This window comes from Muntiacus reevesi, chromosome X, assembly GCF_963930625.1.
Source record: "Muntiacus reevesi chromosome X, mMunRee1.1, whole genome shotgun sequence".
Lineage (NCBI taxonomy): Eukaryota > Metazoa > Chordata > Mammalia > Artiodactyla > Cervidae > Muntiacus > Muntiacus reevesi.
The window spans coordinates 65697263-65715693 of record NC_089271.1 but is presented as its reverse complement, the minus strand read 5'-3'; the positions used below and the strand labels follow the sequence as shown (position 1 = coordinate 65715693).

The 18431-nt window shown below is 40.5% G+C and overlaps 3 protein-coding genes and 1 non-coding gene across 10 annotated transcripts in view; 2 read left to right on the top strand and 2 right to left on the bottom strand.

Moving 5' to 3' along the window:
• Positions 1–3153, top strand: part of PHKA1 (phosphorylase kinase regulatory subunit alpha 1) — a 171551-nt gene extending 168398 nt beyond the window's left edge. For all 5 annotated transcript variants that reach the window (XM_065915165.1, XM_065915164.1, XM_065915168.1 and 2 more), the window contains 2 exons: positions 1036–1236; positions 2553–3153. In XM_065915165.1, the coding sequence (XP_065771237.1) occupies positions 1036–1236; positions 2553–2726 (375 nt within the window). In that variant the 3' untranslated portion in view covers positions 2727–3153. The remainder of the gene's footprint in view (positions 1–1035; positions 1237–2552) is intronic.
• The window catches only part of PIN4 (peptidylprolyl cis/trans isomerase, NIMA-interacting 4), a 1195450-nt gene that overhangs the window by 791448 nt on the left and 385571 nt on the right, over positions 1–18431 (bottom strand). The gene's annotated exons all lie outside the window — the stretch shown is intronic.
• Positions 12478–18431, top strand: part of HDAC8 (histone deacetylase 8) — a 250811-nt gene continuing 244857 nt past the window's right edge. Inside the window, exons 1-3 of one of the 2 annotated variants that reach the window (XM_065915296.1) lie at positions 12478–12881; positions 14601–14653; positions 17551–17681. In XM_065915296.1, coding sequence (XP_065771368.1) covers positions 12657–12881; positions 14601–14653; positions 17551–17681 — 409 coding nt within the window. In that variant the 5' untranslated portion in view covers positions 12478–12656. The remainder of the gene's footprint in view (positions 12882–14600; positions 14654–17550; positions 17682–18431) is intronic. The other variant, XM_065915297.1, reaches the window with a different exon arrangement.
• LOC136154889 (U6 spliceosomal RNA) lies at positions 16486–16592 on the bottom strand. Its single transcript, XR_010660593.1, has one exon. It is a non-coding gene; the product is annotated as a U6 spliceosomal RNA (small nuclear RNA).

Genomic DNA, 18431 nt, shown 5'->3' with positions numbered 1-18431 from the left:
TCATACATTGACATGAATCAGCCATGGATTTACATGTATTCCCCATCCTGATCCCCCCTCCCACTTCCCTCTCCACCCGATTCCTCTGGGTCTTCCCAGTGCACCAGGCCTGAGCACTTGTCTCATGCATCCAGCCTGGGCTGGTGATCTGTTTCACCCTAGATAATATACTTGTTTCGATGCTGTTCTCTCGAAACATCCCACCCTCGCCTTCTCCCACAGAGTCCAAATGTCTGTTCTGTACATCTGTGTCTCTTTTTCTGTTTTGCATATAAGGTTATCATTACCATCTTTCTAAATTCCATATATATGCATTAGTATGCTGTATTGGTCTTTATCTTTCTGGCTTACTTCACTGTGTATAATGGGCTCCAGAACTAAACAGACATTTCTCCAAAGAAGACATACAGATGGCTAACAAACACATGAAAAGATGCTCAACATCACTCATTATCAGAGAAATGCAAATCAAAACCACAATGAGGTACCATTACATGCCAGTCAGGATGGCTGCTCTCCAAAAGTCTACAAGCAATAAATGCTGGAGAGGGTGTGGAGAAAAGGGAACCCTCTTACACTGTTGGTGGGAATGCATACTAGTACAGCCACTATGGAGAACAGTGTGGAGATTTCTTAAAAAACTGGAATTAGAACTGCCATATGACCCAGCAATCCCACTCCTGGGCATACACACTGAGGAAACCAGATCTGAAAGAAACACGTGCACCCCAATGTTCATCACAGCACTGTTTATAATAGCCAGGACATGGAAGCAACCTAGATGCCCATCAGCATACGAATGGATAAGGAAGCTGTGGTACATATACACCATGGAATATTACTCAGCCGTTAAAAAGAATTCATTTGAATCAGTTCTAATGAGATGGATGAAATTGGAGCTCACTCAATTACTTTAAAGGAGACTGAAACAGTGCTCTTGGCTACAGTATTTCTTCTGCCTTTCAGAATAGGTAATTGATGCCTCCCAGCACAATGGGCTATTAAGAACTTATTTTTTTCCCCCTTCTATCACAGATGACTCCAGGCGAGATCAAATTCTCTGTTCATGTGGAGTCTGTCCTGAATCGTGTACCTCAGCCAGAGTACCGTCAGCTTCTGGTTGAAGCCATCCTTGTCCTCACCATGATGGCAGACATTGAGATTCATAGTATTGGAAGCATCATTGCTGTGGAGAAAATAGTGCATATTGCCAATGACTTGTTTCTTCAAGAACAGGTAGGCAAACCTGTTGTTTTCTCAAAGGGAAATGTCTGATATTAACTCTTCAAGAAGCCAAGGTCACTTTCTTGTGCCATCTTCCTCATAACTCTTTTCTAGGCCTCCTTTGTAGTGGCTCTGACCTCTATCTGTTGAGAACTAGGCTGTGGGATGACCTCTGTCTTTTACCATGTTTTGTGGTTGTGTTAGATGGTAAAGTTGCCTGGAACTCAGGAGGTTTTTATGCTTTTTGTCATATTTCATACTACTTTTACCACACTACTTTTTGTAGTGATAAGGACTTAAGAAGAAGCCATTGGGTAGTGTATCCTTTCTGGACTATTAAGGAAAAGAGAAGATTTGATTTAGGTTTGTTTTGTTTTTGCTTTTCTTTCTTACCTATAAGAAAATATTAAAGTACAATGTTTAATTCTGCATTTTCTTATTTTTCTTATTAAATCTTACTTCAGAAAATTAACCACATATAAAAAATGCAAACTACTAAAAGCTTTCCAGATGTTTCCTAGATTAAAATTAGGAACACATAAAGTGAAGGGCATGTGCTCTTGTCAATAGAACAGTTTCTAAAACATGTAATCAGTGTTTCATTCTTTTAGGCCCTGGGGATGTGGATGCAAAGGAAATTAAAAGCTTCTCTAGGACATTTCAAAGATTTCACAAGACAGTCCTAATTTTAAATACTCTGACTGCTATTTATTATATCAGAAAATGTGATCCTTTTTAGGCATTAACTCTAGCTTGGAAAGCTTGTGATCCATTTGAATTAAATCAACTTAGAAAGAAAAGAAATAATGGTCAAATACAAGATAAAATAATACATGCTGAGTGGCTTCCCTGATGGTCCAGTGGTTAAGACTCCATGCTCCCAATGCAGGGGGCACTAGTTCAATCCCTGCTTGGGGAACTAAGATCCCATACGGCATGGCCAAACAAGAATAATAATAATACATGCTGAATCAGTAGTACTAGAAGGATGCAGACCAAAGTTCCTCTAGGGTGACTTGTAAGTTTTAACTTTTGACTCTTAATGAACAAATCTCTAATTCTCTATTATATTGAACTTTCAAAACTTCTAAACAATTAGTACTTTTAAAATAATTCATATGATTTGGGGATCTAGTGAAAAATGAATGTATAGAAACCCATAGCCACTATTTTGAGTATAACCCTGATCCCTTGCTGTCTAAACAGCCTAAGATCCAACTAGTTGGTGATGGGGAGGAGGCTCTGAGTTATTCTAATCAGGACTTTAATTAGTAGGATTAGTAATTTTTCCTTTCCCCTGTGTTTTCCCATCCTTAAAAACCAAACAGAAAACCCTCGGTGCAGATGATATCATGTTGGCAAAGGATCCTGCGTCTGGCATCTGTACTCTTCTGTATGACAGTGCACCCAGTGGCAGGTTTGGCACCATGACCTACCTCTCCAAGGCAGCCGCCACCTATGTGCAGGAGTTCCTGCCCCACAGCATCTGTGCCATGCAGTGAGGCCTCTAGGCCTGGCTGCTGGGAGCCTTTTGACAGTTGGTTCCTGCCTCGTTGATTATGCATGGAACTGAAATATGATGGCCTGATCACTCCAACTCTGTCCCTTGCCAACCCATCCCCCCAAAGAAGAGCAAACTTTTCTGATAAAATAACTGCTTTAGAAGATGTGAACCCTTGTTTGGAGGCATCTGCTCACCCAGGCTCTTCATTGCAAGCCTTCATTCTTTCATGGTTTATAAAAGTGTGTGTTTTTATTCTCTAGATCTGTTACAAACTTAGTTTTCTAACTCCTGCTTGGGGAGCAGATGTTAATAATAACTTATTTCTGAAGTTTGATTTTTCTCATGTGTGGTTTCATTGTGTAAATGAGTGGTGGGTGCATTGGGACATTATTTCAAGTGAATAAACCCTCAATTGTTGGATTTTATGCTCCTATAAGTTGGAAATTATCTATTCTAAGTGCCTTTTTGAGGGAAAAGAGTACCAGATCATAATTTTCTTCTTCACTCACATGCTGCCTCATGCTGAATGGTGAATTCCTTTCTGTACACACTTAGTCTATGCTTTTGCCTTCTCTGTCTGTATCTATATATGTAATTCTTACTCTCCTTTTGGTGAAATATCAAGAAATTGCAAGTTCAGTGTTTATATTTAAGAATTTCAGTATTAACACTTAAAATCACATTTAATAAAGATTGCTGGTACTCAAAGATGTATGTGTAGCAGAAAATGCAGAATAACCCAGAGAAATAGGTCCAGGGGCCCAATTTCAGAAAGGAGAGTGGAAGAAGAGAAGATGTCTGGGGAGAGTCTTACACCTAGGGAATGGAGAAGGAATCAGATGGGTTAGTGTCTTGAAGAAAGCCTTGTACACTAATCCATACCTTTGAAGAGTGGGCCAGCACACGACACAGAGAATAATTGAAGCCTCTATCTTTAGTGAACAGGGATCCAGTAGTCCAATCTATAGCTGCTTTACTGAGTACTCTTTCTCTGTGCTCACCTGACCTTTGTCTCACTCACATACTCACTTTCTACAGCATCTCCAACTCCCTGACCTCCTATATACTTTAAAACTCATTCACTTGCATTTTTACTTCCTGGTTCTATTGTTCATATCTGTGTATATCTTGATATCTGTGAGCATATATCTGTCTCTTGAAAACACCTACATTTGTATGTATGCGGAAGCATACATGGGAACTTTTTCTGAATATAAGTAGTTTTGATATGTCTGTATATCTATTAATATCTTTACCCATGTTTGACGAACTGTGTAAGTATGTAAATATGAGTGCTGTGTGTGGGAGAGGTATGTGACTGTGGTCTCAGGCTGACACACAAAAGATAATGGAGGACTCCTTGAGTCCTCTTCCTTAGTCTCACATTTAGGTAGCCATTGAAGAATGTTTCTCCTAAGTTTCTGTTTTAGTTCAAGGCTACTATAACAAAATACCATAGACTGGGTGGTTTAAAGAACAAACATTTACTTCTGATAGTTCTGAGGGCTGAGAGGTTCAAAGTACCAGCAGATTCAGTGTCTGGGGAGGGCCTCTTTCTGGTTTGCAGCTGGCTGCCTTTTTGCTGTATCCTCACATGGCACAGAGAGAGTAAGCTCTGGGCTCTTCCTCTTTTTATAAGGGCACCAAGCCTGCCATGCAGACTCTACCTGTTTATCTCCCAAAGGCTCCCATCTCCAAATACCATCACATGGGGGGACTGAGACTTCAAGATAGGAATTTTGAAGGGATGCAGACATTCAGTCCATAGCATTTTCCTTCTCCTGTAAAGTACTAATTTCCCTATTTGCATTCAGATAACTTCCTACTTCAATCCCCTATTTTCCGTCAGATTTTTTCAGGTTTTTCTCCAAGAATGGGGATGGTGGGCTGTCTAAATAATTGTAACATTACCAGTGACAATATTATGAGTACACATGAATAAATGAACATAGTAGGGTGATAGTAAAACAGATAGTGGAAATAAAGAAAGGATGGCCAACCTTTTCAGCATTTCTCTTATAGGAAATGGAAACACATGGTAAGTATCTTTCTGATTACATGATTTTCTGGTCACATATAAAGAAAATTTACACCCTTTTCTGAAACTATACTTTTGGCAATGCCAAAGAATGCTCAAGCTACCTCACAATTGCACTCATCTTACACACTAGTAAAGTAATGCTCAAAATTCTCCAACCCAGGCTTCAATAGTATGTGAACCGTGAACTTCCAGATGTTCAAACTGGTTTTAGAAAAGGCAGAGGAACCACAGATCAAATTGCCAACATCTGTTGGATTATCGAAAAAGCAAGAGAGTTCCAGAAAAACATCTATTTCTGCTTTATTGACTATGCCAAAACCTTTGACTGTGTGGATCACCACAAACTGTGGAAAATTCTTAAAGAGGTGGGAATACCAGACCACCTCACCTGCCTCTTAAGAAGTTTGTACACAGGTCAGGAAGCCACAGACTGGTTCCAAATAGGGAAAGGAGTATGTCAAGGCTGTATATTGCCACCCTGCTTATTTAACTTCTATGCAGAGTACATCATGAGAAATGCGGGGCTGGATGAAGCACAAGCTGGAATCAAGACTGCTGGGAGAAATACCAGTAATCTCAGATATGCAGATGACACCACCCTTATGGCAGAAAGTGAAAAAGAACTAAAGAGCCTCTTGATGAAAGTGAAAGAGGAGAGTGGAAAAGTTGGCTTAAAGCTCAACATTCAGAAAACTAAGATCATTGAATCAGGTCCCATCACTGCATGGCAAATAGATGGGGAAACAGTGGAAACAGTGACAGACTTTATTATTTTGGGCTCCAAAATCACTGCAGATGGTGACTGCAACCATGAAATTAAAAGATGCTTACTCCTTGGAAGGAAAGTTATGACCAACCTAGACAGCATATCAAAAAGCAGAGACATTACTTTGCCAACAAAGGTCCATCTAGTCAAGGCTATGGTTTTTCCAATAGTCATGTATGGATGCGAGAGTTGGACTGTGAAGAAAGTTGAGCACCGAAGAATTGATGCTTTTGAACTGTGGTGTTGGAGAAGACTCTTGAGAGTCCCTTGGACTGCAAGGAGATCCAATCAGTCCATCCTAAGGGAAATCAGTCCTGAATATTCATTGGAAGGACTGATGTTGAAGCTGAAACTCCAATATTTTGGCCACCTGATGCAAGGAACTGACTCATTTGAAAAGCCCCTGATGCTGGAAAGATCAAAAGTGGGAGGAGAAGGGATGAGATGGTTGGATGGCATCACCAACTCAATGGACATGAGTTTGAGTAAACTCCAGAAGCTAGTGATGGACAGGGAGGCCTGGTGTGCTGCAGTCCATGGAGTCGCAAAGAATCGGACACGAATGAGCGACTGAAATGAACTGAACTGAACCGAAACTATTTGTCTTTTCACTGGCTGCAAGTGTACGCCAGCCATGGGGAGTACATCTGAAGTGGCACATTTGAGTGTCACCACTAGCTCCCACACAAATTTACCTGAACTGACATGATGGCTACATTTCTCTGGGTTTATGAGGTTATCTATCACTATGCCTCCCATACAGAGCTACTTTACTTTTAAAGCAATTGTTTAGAAAACTTGATTCATATTTTGTTCATTTTTAAGTATGCAACACTAAAAAACACATTAGACTTTTTTAAAGCACTTACATTTTGAAAATAGAATAAAAAATTAGAATTTCCAATTAAATTATGTCTGATGCCAATGTGCAAAGTCTCATGTGTTTCTGTGATTGGAGTTTATTTCATGGCTCTATTTTACACACTGTAGGTATGCAGTACAGTCAAAGATGTACTGCATTGGGTCAAAGTAGGATAATATTAATACATAAATCATATTATAAATTATATAATATGTAATATATGTAAAGAAATGCAGTTTTATTATTCACATGCACAACTACTTAAACTACACTCACTAAATTTAAACTAGCTTATTGATATTGTCAGGAAACCTGTTCTGATGTATAAGACTAATTTTTGCTCAACATTACATTTGTGTGCAGGTGGTTCCCCTGCACTACTAGAAGAAACCTAAAAACTGTTCGCTCTCCTAAATGTTATAAATATTCGGCAGAATCTTGTTTCTGCTACTCATTAGCCTTCTGTATAACAAGAGAGGGTTTATCCAGCAAGGATGAACTATCTCTGCAGTCCCATCCTGGTTAGTTGGGTTATACTACATTCTGAGAATTTTATGCAGCTGATGGGTCAAAAGTTGTTATTACTCTTAAAAAATCCTTTTTTTACTTACCAAATACCTAGTACCTGTACTAATGCAATGGAGATAAACACAGTGTTTTTCCATATTTAGTATTCATTTCCTATTAAACTTGAGTGGCCTTAGGTCTTGGTTTGTTCAGGACAGTCCCCATTTATGCCTGTTGTCCTGGTGTAATTATTAATAGCACTCTCTGACATTAAAAGTGTCCCAGTTTGGATGGTATGGTCACCCTATATTTAGCAGAAGTCTGATTTCTCTTAAGGCTAGGCCTAAAAGTCAAAGACCTGTTCTCAAACTAGTAATAGTACTCACGTAGTAGTGGTATGTGGGTAAAGATAACAGTGGGGTGGAGACTTCCCCCAATTAAGAAATATTTGGCATAATAGCTCTTAAAGCAAATAATAATCAATATTTGAGTGCTTACCAAATACCAGACATTGTTATACAGGCACTTGTCATGGAGAGCAATTGCTTTACAATTTTGTATTGGTTTCTGCTGGACAACCACGTGAATCAGCCATAATTATACATATATCCCCTCCCACTTGAACCTCCTTTCCACCCCCTATTCCACCCCTCTAGGTTGTCACAGAGTACCAGGTTGAGCTCCCTGTGTTCTACAGTAACTTCCCACTAGGTATCTGTTTTACCTATGGTAATGTATATGTTTCAATGCTATTCTCTCAGTTCGCCCTACACTCTCCTTCACCCACTGTGTCCACGAGTCTGTTCTCTATGTCTGCATCTCTACTGGCATGAACCATCTTATTCTGTCTTCATAATTACCACGTAAGATAGAAATTGCTGTCATCCCCATCTTACATATGATGGAACTGAGGCACTGAGCATTATAAGCAAGTTGTTGAAGATCAAGCAGCCAGGAAGTGGTAGAACTGGGATCTAAGCCAGTCTGACTCTAGAATTCGCATTCTCAACAATGACCCTTTCCAAGGAAAAGACATGAGGAAATGGTGTGAAAACTAGGGTCATTTGGTTCAGTACAATTGAGGCATCAGTGGGCATATCATAAAATGCACAAAGAGGTTGGCCAGAAGGGTAGTGACTTCTTAATGTATTTGCTTTCCCTTCTCCCTGCTTCTGCCAGCAAGTAAAGGCAGAGAAGATCATCAAAAGATATATGGCTGATTCATGTCAATGTATGACAAAACCCACTGAAATGTTGTAAAGTGATTGGCCTCCAACTAATAAAATAATATTAAAAAAAAAAAAATAAAAAAAAAAAATAAATAAAAGCAGCCCAATATATAGGCTACAGAAGAAAGAGTCCCAATGGAAAAATTATGATTGTCTCATAAATTAAATATATCCTAAATGTAATTCAGTTCTCTTCCTACTAATAAAAGTAGGAACTGCTTTAAAGCTTAAGTCTGGGTCATAAATTACAACAATATTAAAGATGGCCTTTGTGGTCCACTGAACCAAGGAATATTTAGGGTTAAGTAATTGTAACTTTGTCAACAGAATTTACAGAGATGTGCAAGATACTGAAATGTTTTGCTTTATTTGATTTGAGGCTTCTCGTGTTCACTCATACCTCAAAAAAGATGTTAGGTTCCAATAAATGATTTTGTCTTTCTTTCACTGTAAATGTACTGAATAACTGTCAATGTTTTACTCATCTTGTGGGTACAGATGAAACCCATCCATGTTCCAGGTATTGCATAGACTATTCAAACTAGATTCCTATTTTCAAAGCTATTAAACACGATCTTTTAACAACCAAAAAAAAAAAAAAAAAAAAAAAAAAGAAGCAGCACAGACTATCATGACCTTGCTAGTTCAAAAACTACCTTTAGCAAAAGTGCCTAAGGAAAGGGAGTCAAGGAACTTATCCAGGGTCACCACACTAAGTTTACTGTGGAGCCAAGATTCAATCTATTTCCTCTGACTTCAAATCCTCCAACTGCAAATCTGGTGTTTTAGGAAAGGTTTTCTTCTTGAGTTAAGGATCATAGAAGTATTAGGCATGTGGAAAGTTGAGGTTGGTACCTGTGGCATGATTTGTGCTCTATCCTAATCATGAATAAGGGTGCAAACTCCCTGTGGGATTTGTGGCAGGAATACGCTACAGTTTCAGATCCCCAAGCAACAATTTATCATTTTCCATTTTGCAACATTGTATGCCAAACAAGGATACTGTTTCCAGTTTAGAAGCAATGCTCCCCCTTGTTGAAGTGTTCAGCTACCTATTGCTAGAACTTTAAGAACACATGGAACAATCCATTTTCACCTCAAATAGAGTCCAGATTTTAGATTCTCACTTAGCCAGTCTGTATTCTGCCATCATCCTTCCACTTCCTACCCATAAAAGCACTAGACAAGTTCTATTTCCTTCTTGTACTGCCAACCTGTCATGACCTCACCTTTTAGTCAACTCCTACAGTCCCATAGACTCCTTTCTCTGTGTAGACATGTGCATTTCTTTCTTACCCTAAAAAAATATACTAGGATCTGATATCTCCCTGGGTTGAAATACTAATTCCTTCCTTTCACAATCAAAATTCTTCTAAAAGGAAGCTACATTTGACCGCATTGGCTTCACTCATAAACCCCTTGCTATCTGGCTTCCTTCCCTACCTTGTGTATTTTTCATAGAGCACCAGTGAACCCCTAATGGCAAAAAGGGTTGTTTTATTTTAACCCTTTTGTGATACATGAAATTGTTACTACGTCTCCCTTCTTGTAACTCTCTCATCCCTTGATTTCTGTAAAACTGTACTAGTTCTCACTCAACTGATCCTTTTTTGTCTCCTTTTTGTCATCTTTCTCTCCTAACTCCCCAAAACAGGCATTTCCCAAATTATTCTCTTCTTCTTAGCTCAAAGATTTTCATCATGGTGTGGGGCAGGTTTCAAAAAGTAACATAATCTGATTTTCATGTTTTATGAAGCTCATCCAGACAAAGAATAAATTGGAAGTCAACAAGAATGGAAGTCAAAACCAGTTAGATATTGCAGGAAGTCCAAGTGAGAGATGACAGTGCCAGGACTGGGATGGTAGCGGTGCAGAGGAGAGAAGTGGATATATTTAGGATGTGTCTTGAAGGTAAAGCCAAAGGATATTGATAGACTGGATTTAGGAGTGAGAGAAAAGGAGGGAATACAAATAACTCCCAGGTTTCTGACTTAGGCAACTGGATAGATGTTGGTATCTTTACTGAGCTATGAAAGATGAGGAAGGGGTGGCAAAGACTTGGATAGGAAAATCGGGAGTGTGGTTTGAAAATGTTAACTTAGATATGACATTTAGACATCTATAGATGATATGACAATTAGATACTGGAGAAAGCCATGTTCCCTTGGCTATCTCAGCCACTATTATGACTTTAGCTATCTCTCATGTAGGAGGGAAAATAAAATGGGTTAAGCACCTGCCCTCCCATCCGAGTTCTTCCTCCTAATTTCCCTGTTCCTTATATTGATACTACTGACATTCTCTTCATACAGACTTTTAAGAATTTTCAGTGACTCTCCTCCATCTCCTTCTCACACCAATATCCAAATAATAGTAGTAAGGAAGTCCTGTTGAACCTACCCTATGCATTATTTCTTTCTCTCTGTTTCCATTAACCCTTCCCAAGTTTAAATTATCATTACTTAGGAATTCCCTGGCAGTCCAGTGGTTAGGACTCCACCCTTCCACTGCAGGGGGCACAGGTTTCAGCCCTGGTCAGGAAAGAAAGCCCACATGTCACATGGTACAGCCAAACAACAAAAAACAAAACAAAACATAAATCATTGTTACTTGTTATCTGAACCATTGCAGCACTCCCACTGCCTGTAGGATATCTAACCAATATCTAATATTCTCTACATACTACTGCTATAGCAATCTTTCATTTTAAGTTTTCTGTTTAAATGTCTCCCTATTTCCCACAGGGTGAAGTTTATTTTCTTTAGCCTGGTATTCAAAACACTTCATGAGCCAGCCCTTTCAGCTAAACTAACCTAGAAATGTTTTCCTTTTTGTTTTTGCATATGCTGTTGATTCTAGTCAGCCTGTCCCTCCCCTGGCTCTCTTCTTCACCAAGTAAAATCCCATCTATTTGCTAGGACCCTCTCAGATGCCATTGAGTAAGAACCCTAGTTTGCCATTTACTAAGCACCAGTTTTTGAGTACTTAATGCTTATTAACTAAATAACCTAAGCATCCTACATTCATTATCTGACTCTGCACTGCTTATGGTTTCTTGTGTATCTGTCTCATCTCTACAAAAATGCAAATCCCTGAGACAAGAGATCAGATTATAATTCATCTTGAGGGTTGAATCCTCAGCTATACTGTACACTTAGTTGATGTCAGATAAAGTTTGATGAATGATAGAATGATTGCAGAACTTTGAAGTAGTTTCTATGGGAAGATACAAAAGAAGCTTAAGAGCTTACAGTCTAGCTAAAGAATACATAGCAGGAGAAAAAAATCCAGATTTCCTGCTTTTCTGCTTGAAAGTGTGTGACTTTGAATAGTTACTTGGAAGTGTATAAATTTTAAGTTATTTTCTCTCTCTAAACTACATTTGTAAAATGGGTGTATTACAACCTCTTTTATAGGACTGTTGCAAGGATGAAATGAGATAATATATCCAAGTGCATATCACAATACTTGATAAATGTTTAATATCCTTAAAGAAGGCAAGGATATTGGATTGTCTGAGAGGTGTTAGTAAAGTCAGTTCATGTTGATATGAGAGTTGGGGACTTGGACATTGGCTAGTTTCCATCAGATAATAGGAACCTCCAGGAACCTGGAAATACTGGTGGTAATTCTAAAACTGCTTCAGCATAAAATAGTTTTTATTAACCCTCACATTAAACATAAAATATTTCCCTAACCCTTGTATAGCTGCAAAGACAAAAGGAAGAAAGGAAGAGGAGCTACAGTTTCCAACATCATCGAGAGTATCTTACTCCACATCAGTTTTCAAAGAGTGATTTGACGTTATTGCTTGATTGGAATCTACCAAGCAATTTACAGAATACCAGGCAGCCTCTTGAGAAAGTAGTACCAGCTCTGCCAGAGTAAATTATTGGGATTGTTAACTTTTACATGGACACGGACAGATAATAATGAAAAGCAGTAAACCAAATTCGCACAGAATTTTCTGTGTAAATTTTTTAAACCTTTGTACCGTTAATTAATCCCGCAACAAAAAAAGTCCGTCTGAGGCAGTTGGGTGGTCCTGGGCTCTTAGTGGTCACATTGTGTCCGTCTTTAGATATTAATGTCGGTGTATTCGCAGATTGAGGCAATTCATAAAGCGTTGAGACTGTTTTGAGGTTTTCTTTCTTTTTCGTTTTTTTTTTTTTTTTTTTTTTAAGTGCTAAATCTCAAATTCGCGGCTATTTTACTAATTAACTCCCGCTCTTCCGCTACTCAAATCCCTCGAAACTACATCTCCCATCATGCTCGGAAGCTGGTTTGACCTCATCTCAAATGGCCCCGTAGGGCAACAAGGATGGTTAATTTTGACTGTGCTAAATTGTACCATAAAATATCGGCCCTAGTTGGCAGCTATTTGGACTTTTATTTCTCCCGACCTCCCGTTTTTGAACTGTAGTCACTAAATGAAGGGGTTCTGGCCTGAGGAGGCCCATGCATTCCTCCAATTGGATGGGGAGCGAGACCAGTGTCACTGGCGATCTCGAGACTAGGAGGGAATGTTGACCAAGGAGCACCGCTGCGGCCGACCGTTGGAGCAGGAACCCGAGCCCAAGCTGAGTCTGAAAAAAGCCGGATCCGGACGGTGGCTCCGAAACGGCTGTAAGTGGAAGATGGAGGAGTCGGAGGAACCGGCGGACGGTGGGCAGTCGCTGCCCCCAGTTTACATTTACAGTCCCGAGTATGTTAGCATGTGCGACTCCCTGGCCAAAGTCCCCAAACGGGTAAGAAAGATTGGGGTGATCGCCGTAAGTTTTGGGGGTGGGGTAAAGGGCCGGTGGACGAGAGGGCATTTGGGAGCGAAGAGGACACAGGGCTGGGGAAAATCTTCAGCAGAAATTTGAACAGCTGTACCAGGTGATGGAGGAAGTGTTCCCTTTAAGAGTTTTGGGAGAGCGCAGCGGGGCGTCCAACGGACAGGTGGGGGTGGGATGGAGGTGCGGGGGAGGGGATCGGGTCTCTACTGTCAGGGATCCCCAAAGTGGATAAGAAGCTAAGGGAGAAGTGTTCCATCACCTCCATAAGGCCCGATAGCTTTCGCCTTAGTGATTTGAGTGTTGGGGGTGGGGGGCCAGTGAACGTGAGGGCATTAGGAAGCGAAGAGGGCACAGGGCTAGAGGAAACCTTCAACAGAAATTTGAACAGTTGTACCAGGTGATGGAGGAAGTGTTCCCTTTAAGAGTTTCGGGAGAGCGCAGCGGGGCGTCCAACGGACAGGTGGGGGTGGGATGGAGGTGTGGGGGAGGGGATCGCACGGAGGGGATGGGGTCTCTACTGTCAGGGATCCCCAAAGTGGATAAGAAGCTAAGGGAGAAGTGTTCCATCACCTCCATAAGGCCTGATAGCTTTCGCCTTAGTGATTTGAGTTGTGGGGGTGGGGGGCAGTGAACGTGAGGGCATTAGGAAGCGAAGAGGGCACAGGGCTAGAGGAAACCTTCAACAGAAATTTGAACAGCTGTACCAGGTGATGGAGAAAGTGTTCCCTTTAAGAGTTTCGGGAGAGCGCAGCGGGGCGTCCAACGGACAGGTGGGGGTGGGATGGAGGTGCGGGGGAGGGGATCGGGTCTCTACTGTCAGGGATCCCCAAAGTGGATAAGAAGCTAAGGGAGAAGTGTTCCATCACCTCCATAAGGCCTGATAGCTTTCGCCTTAGTGATTTGAGTGTTGGGGGTGGGGGGCAGTGAACGTGAGGGCATTAGGAAGCGAAGAGGGCACAGGGCTAGAGGAAACCTTCAACAGAAATTTGAACAGCTGTACCAGGTGATGGAGGAAGTGTTCCCTTTAAGAGTTTCCGGAGAGCGCAGCGGGGCGTCCAACGGACAGGTGGGGGTGGGATGGAGGTGCGGGGGAGGGGATCGGGTCTCTACTGTCAGGGATCCCCAAAGTGGATAAGAAGCTAAGGGAGAAGTGTTCCATCACCTCCATAAGGCCCGATAGCTTTCGCCTTAGTGATTTGAGTTGTGGGGGTGGGGGGCAGTGAACGTGAGGGCATTAGGAAGCGAAGAGGGCACAGGGCTAGGGGAAATCTTCAACAGAAATTTGAACAGTTGTACCAGGTGATTGAGGAAGTGTTCCCTTTAAGAGTTTCCGGAGAGCGCAGCGGGGCGTCTAACGGACAGGTGGGGGTGGGATGGAGGTGTGGGGGAGGGGATCGCACGGAGGGGATGGGGTCTCTACTGCCAGGGATCCCCAAAGGGGAGAAGAAGCTGAGGGAGAAAAGTGTTCCATCACCTCCGTAAGACCTGGTAGCGAAAGCTTAGTGATTTAAATACTATGTATCTATATTGTCTAAAGTGCTTTGTAAACTGTTAAATAAAAAGAAGGGAGGGGAGTTAAAAGTTAGTTTCTTTGTTCAGGATGATTAAGTCGATGGGATTTCTCTGAATTAAAACATGTAAGAGACCATTTCTGTCTTTATCCCGTTTTTTTGCTGATGTTTTTAGGCCAGTATGGTACATTCCTTGATTGAAGCATATGCGCTGCATAAGCAAATGAGGTAAGTTGTGTTTTGAACAGAACCCTGAACCCAGGTGTTCATAGCCTTGATGTCCTGCTTCACCGGTGGGGCTAATTAGTGAGAGAAGGGTACTTTTTAAAAAAGTTTTCTCTTTTTTGTGTGTGTGATACACAGTGTTGGTAATCGGCCTGTAGCCTAATAAAAGCTCTTGAAGAATTAAGAAAACTCAAAAAAAGTGCTTGAAGCAGTTAAGAAATAGGTCTTTATTGCTGGGAGGGAAATATCCTAGGGATAGGTATTTTGTGGAGGTTTGGGGGTTAGAACATATAGGTACTAAAACCTATCTGAAAAAATACCTTCAGCTAGGAGATGGTCTGGTTAGGTTGCTATTTTTTCCCCCTAAGCCAGATCTGAGAGTATGGATTCAATTTAAGAGTTTTAGGCACACCATTACCACCACCAAACTTAAATGATGAGCCTAGAGACAGTCAAAACCAAAGGAAATTCCTGGAATGAAGGCCAGAATTCAGCACAGAGCTAAGTGCTTCTTTTAAAAAAAAAAAAACTGAACTTGCTGTTTGTCATTGTAAGAGTAAATATAACCCTGACACTTGTAGGGGTATTTCTGACATTCCCTGGCCAATTAGGTGAGCATCTGTCTATACTGGCTAGTGTGATAGGCTTCGTTTATCTCCCAAATGGTAGTGTAAATTTTATCCTTATTATTAACAAAATCATTTATTGAGTATCTTCTTTATGAATGTTTTTCAACCATTTTTTAGCCTATATGTTTAAATAGAGAAACTACTTGCCTTTCATTAAACTATTTAGCATTTAAAATTAATTTAAGACAGGCAAAAAATCAAATAAAAATAAAACTGTCTTTCTTGTTAAGTAGGGAGGCTTTTAGTAAGTATTTGTTAAGAGGAAGAGTGGGGACTTCCCTGGTGGCTCAGATGGTAAAGAATCTGCCTGCAGTGCAATAGAAAAAAAAAAAGACCCAGGTTTAATCCCTAGATTGGGAAGTTCCCCTGGAGAAGGAAATGACAAGCCACTCCAGTACTCTTGCCTGGAGAATACCTAGGACAGGGGAGCCTGGTGGGCTACACTCCACAGGGTCACAAAGAGTCGGACATGACTGAGTGACTACCACACACAAGAGGAAGAATATTTGAAGAGGGAGCAATTAGGGCTAGGAAACATGGTACAAGAAACCATAAAATTTTATTTTATTAAACAGACTTGTCACCTCTAAGGGTGTGGATATGTATTCTTGAAGAAGAAGCAAGACTCCTTCGATCTTGGCTATATGTATTTAATTTTTAAGGCTGAGACTGCTTGATAATGGTAGTAGCCTACATAACCATATTAATTCATAAAAGACTCATGGGCATGTTTCCTTTCAGCAATAAAAAAACCTACTACTGCCTCCCTGTGACCTAGGTCATGCATTTTCAACTTGAATGTGCATAGGAATCACCTTGTTAAAGTACATATTATTTTTTAAATTCTATTTTATTGAAGTATAGTTGATTTACAACATTGTTTAGTTTCTGATGTACAGCAAAGTGATTCATATATATATATGTATATATATATATATATGCTGTGCTTAGTTGCTCAGTCATGTCTGGCTCTTTATGACCCCATGGACAGTAGCCCACCAGGCTCCTCTGTCCATGAGGATTCTCCAGGCAAGAACACTGGAGTGGGTTGCCATTTCCTCCTCCAGGGGATTTTTCCCAACCTAGGGATCAAACCCTCATTTTCTGTAACTCCTGCATTGGCAGACAGATTCTTTACCACTCACTGAGCCACCTGGGAAGAATATGTATAATACTTTGCATCTGCTAATCCAAAACTTCCAATCTAAAAATATAGAATGCTTCAGAAATTTGAGTGTCATCATTGTGCAGGGACAATGCTAATCTTCTTTGTGTCTTTCAAATGTTAGTATATGTGCTGCTGAAGCAAGCACTAAAGTACAAATTCTGATTCAATAAGTCTGATGGGAGGCTGAAATTCTGCTTTTCTAACAAGCTCCCAGATGCTGCTGCTGCTGGTCCATAGACCACCCTTTGAGTGGCAAAGCCTAGAGAGCAGTAGTGGCAGTGGGAGAGTCAGGAAGAGGATATAGGGACTAGGCGGCTAGAAGTTAGAGGTGGCTAAGTCCTTTTTGTTAGGTTAGTACCCTGTATTCTCTCCATTACTCCTATTTTTCACTTCTTGTGAACAGTTGGTTGAGAGCTTCTGAGTGAAGTCTAGTCAGCCTATTTTCTCCTTCCTCTCAGAGGCAGATATGAGTGACCAGATACAGAAATTTCTACATTTTTGGTTGCCTATTTTTCATCCTTTACTATTAATAATGAGAGTTATCCACAAAGCATTTTCATGTGTTATGTTATCATTTAATCTTCACATAAGTTCCTTAAGATACCCCCACTTTACAGATGAGGAAACTGAACAAAAGAATGGCCATCTTATCTGAGGTTATGCAGCTGGTAATCATGATGGGAACCCAGTTCTCTGACTCCAAATTCAAAATTCATGACAATTCAGCTGTCTACTAAAGTAAAATTTTAGTTGAAAGAATTGTATTTGCCCAATTAGGAAAACTGATTCAAATGAAAATATTTCTTCCTACTGGTTTGACATGAAAGTTGTAACTCACAAAGCAAACTTTGTGTGATACCTGATTATTTAACTTTAATATAATTACTTTTTTAACTACCTTTAAACTTAAGGGAAATATCTATCCTGTCACCCCTATTTAATGCAGTGGATGTGAGAAAATGAAGACTGTAGTCCAGTGGAGGAACATGTTTATTGCTTCAGCCCCCTGGAACCAGAAGCTGGAAGTTTTGGCTCCTGCTTCCAGGTTTTGGCATAATCTGGATCTGACTCACTCACCTCTCTTTGTTCTCTGTTATTATTAGGATAGTTAAGCCCAAAGTGGCCTCCATGGAGGAGATGGCCACCTTCCATACTGATGCCTATCTGCAGCATCTCCAGAAGGTCAGCCAAGATGGAGATGATGATCATCCAGACTCCATAGAATATGGACTAGGTAAAGTCATTACCAGGCAATGATGGGAGATGGACAACCTCCATCCATAGATCATAACTACTTCATCTTTTATAACTTGCAAAGTGAAAGTCATCCAGTCGTGTCCAACTCTTTGCAACCCCATGGACTATACAGTCCATGGAATTCTCCAGGCCAGAATACTGGAGTGGGTTTCCATTCCTTTCTCCAGGGGATCCTCCCAACCCAGGAATCAAACTAGGGTCTCCCGCATTGCAGGCAGATTTTTTACCAACTGAGCTACCAGGGGAAGCCCTTATAACTTGCATGATGGTTTTTAAAACTTTCAAATTAATAACTAATGTGTTAACCACAATATCAATCTCTTAGTTTAACTACACTCCCATATGAATTGAGCAAAATTAATGACGGATCAAATAGAGAAAAACCTTTCAGTTGCTTAGGCCCCAATAGCAGTGCCCAGACTGGGTCAGTCTCTATGTACACTGATTTAACTGTCCTGTGACCTTGTATTTTAACTTCAATGTAGATTTATGTTCTGGATAAGTTTGATACCTTATTTCTCATTAAACAGCTGCATTTTTAAAGAGTCATAAGTGGCCAATAGGATAGTCTAGAGAAACAGTATGATTTAGTAGAAAAACACTGGACTACAGGTATGTGTGCAAGGTGGAGGTGGGAGCTTAAGACACCAGAGGGTGCCATACCTGGCTCTGTCATCACTGATATGACATATCACCTCTCAGTCTTCAGTTTCCTCATCTATAAGAT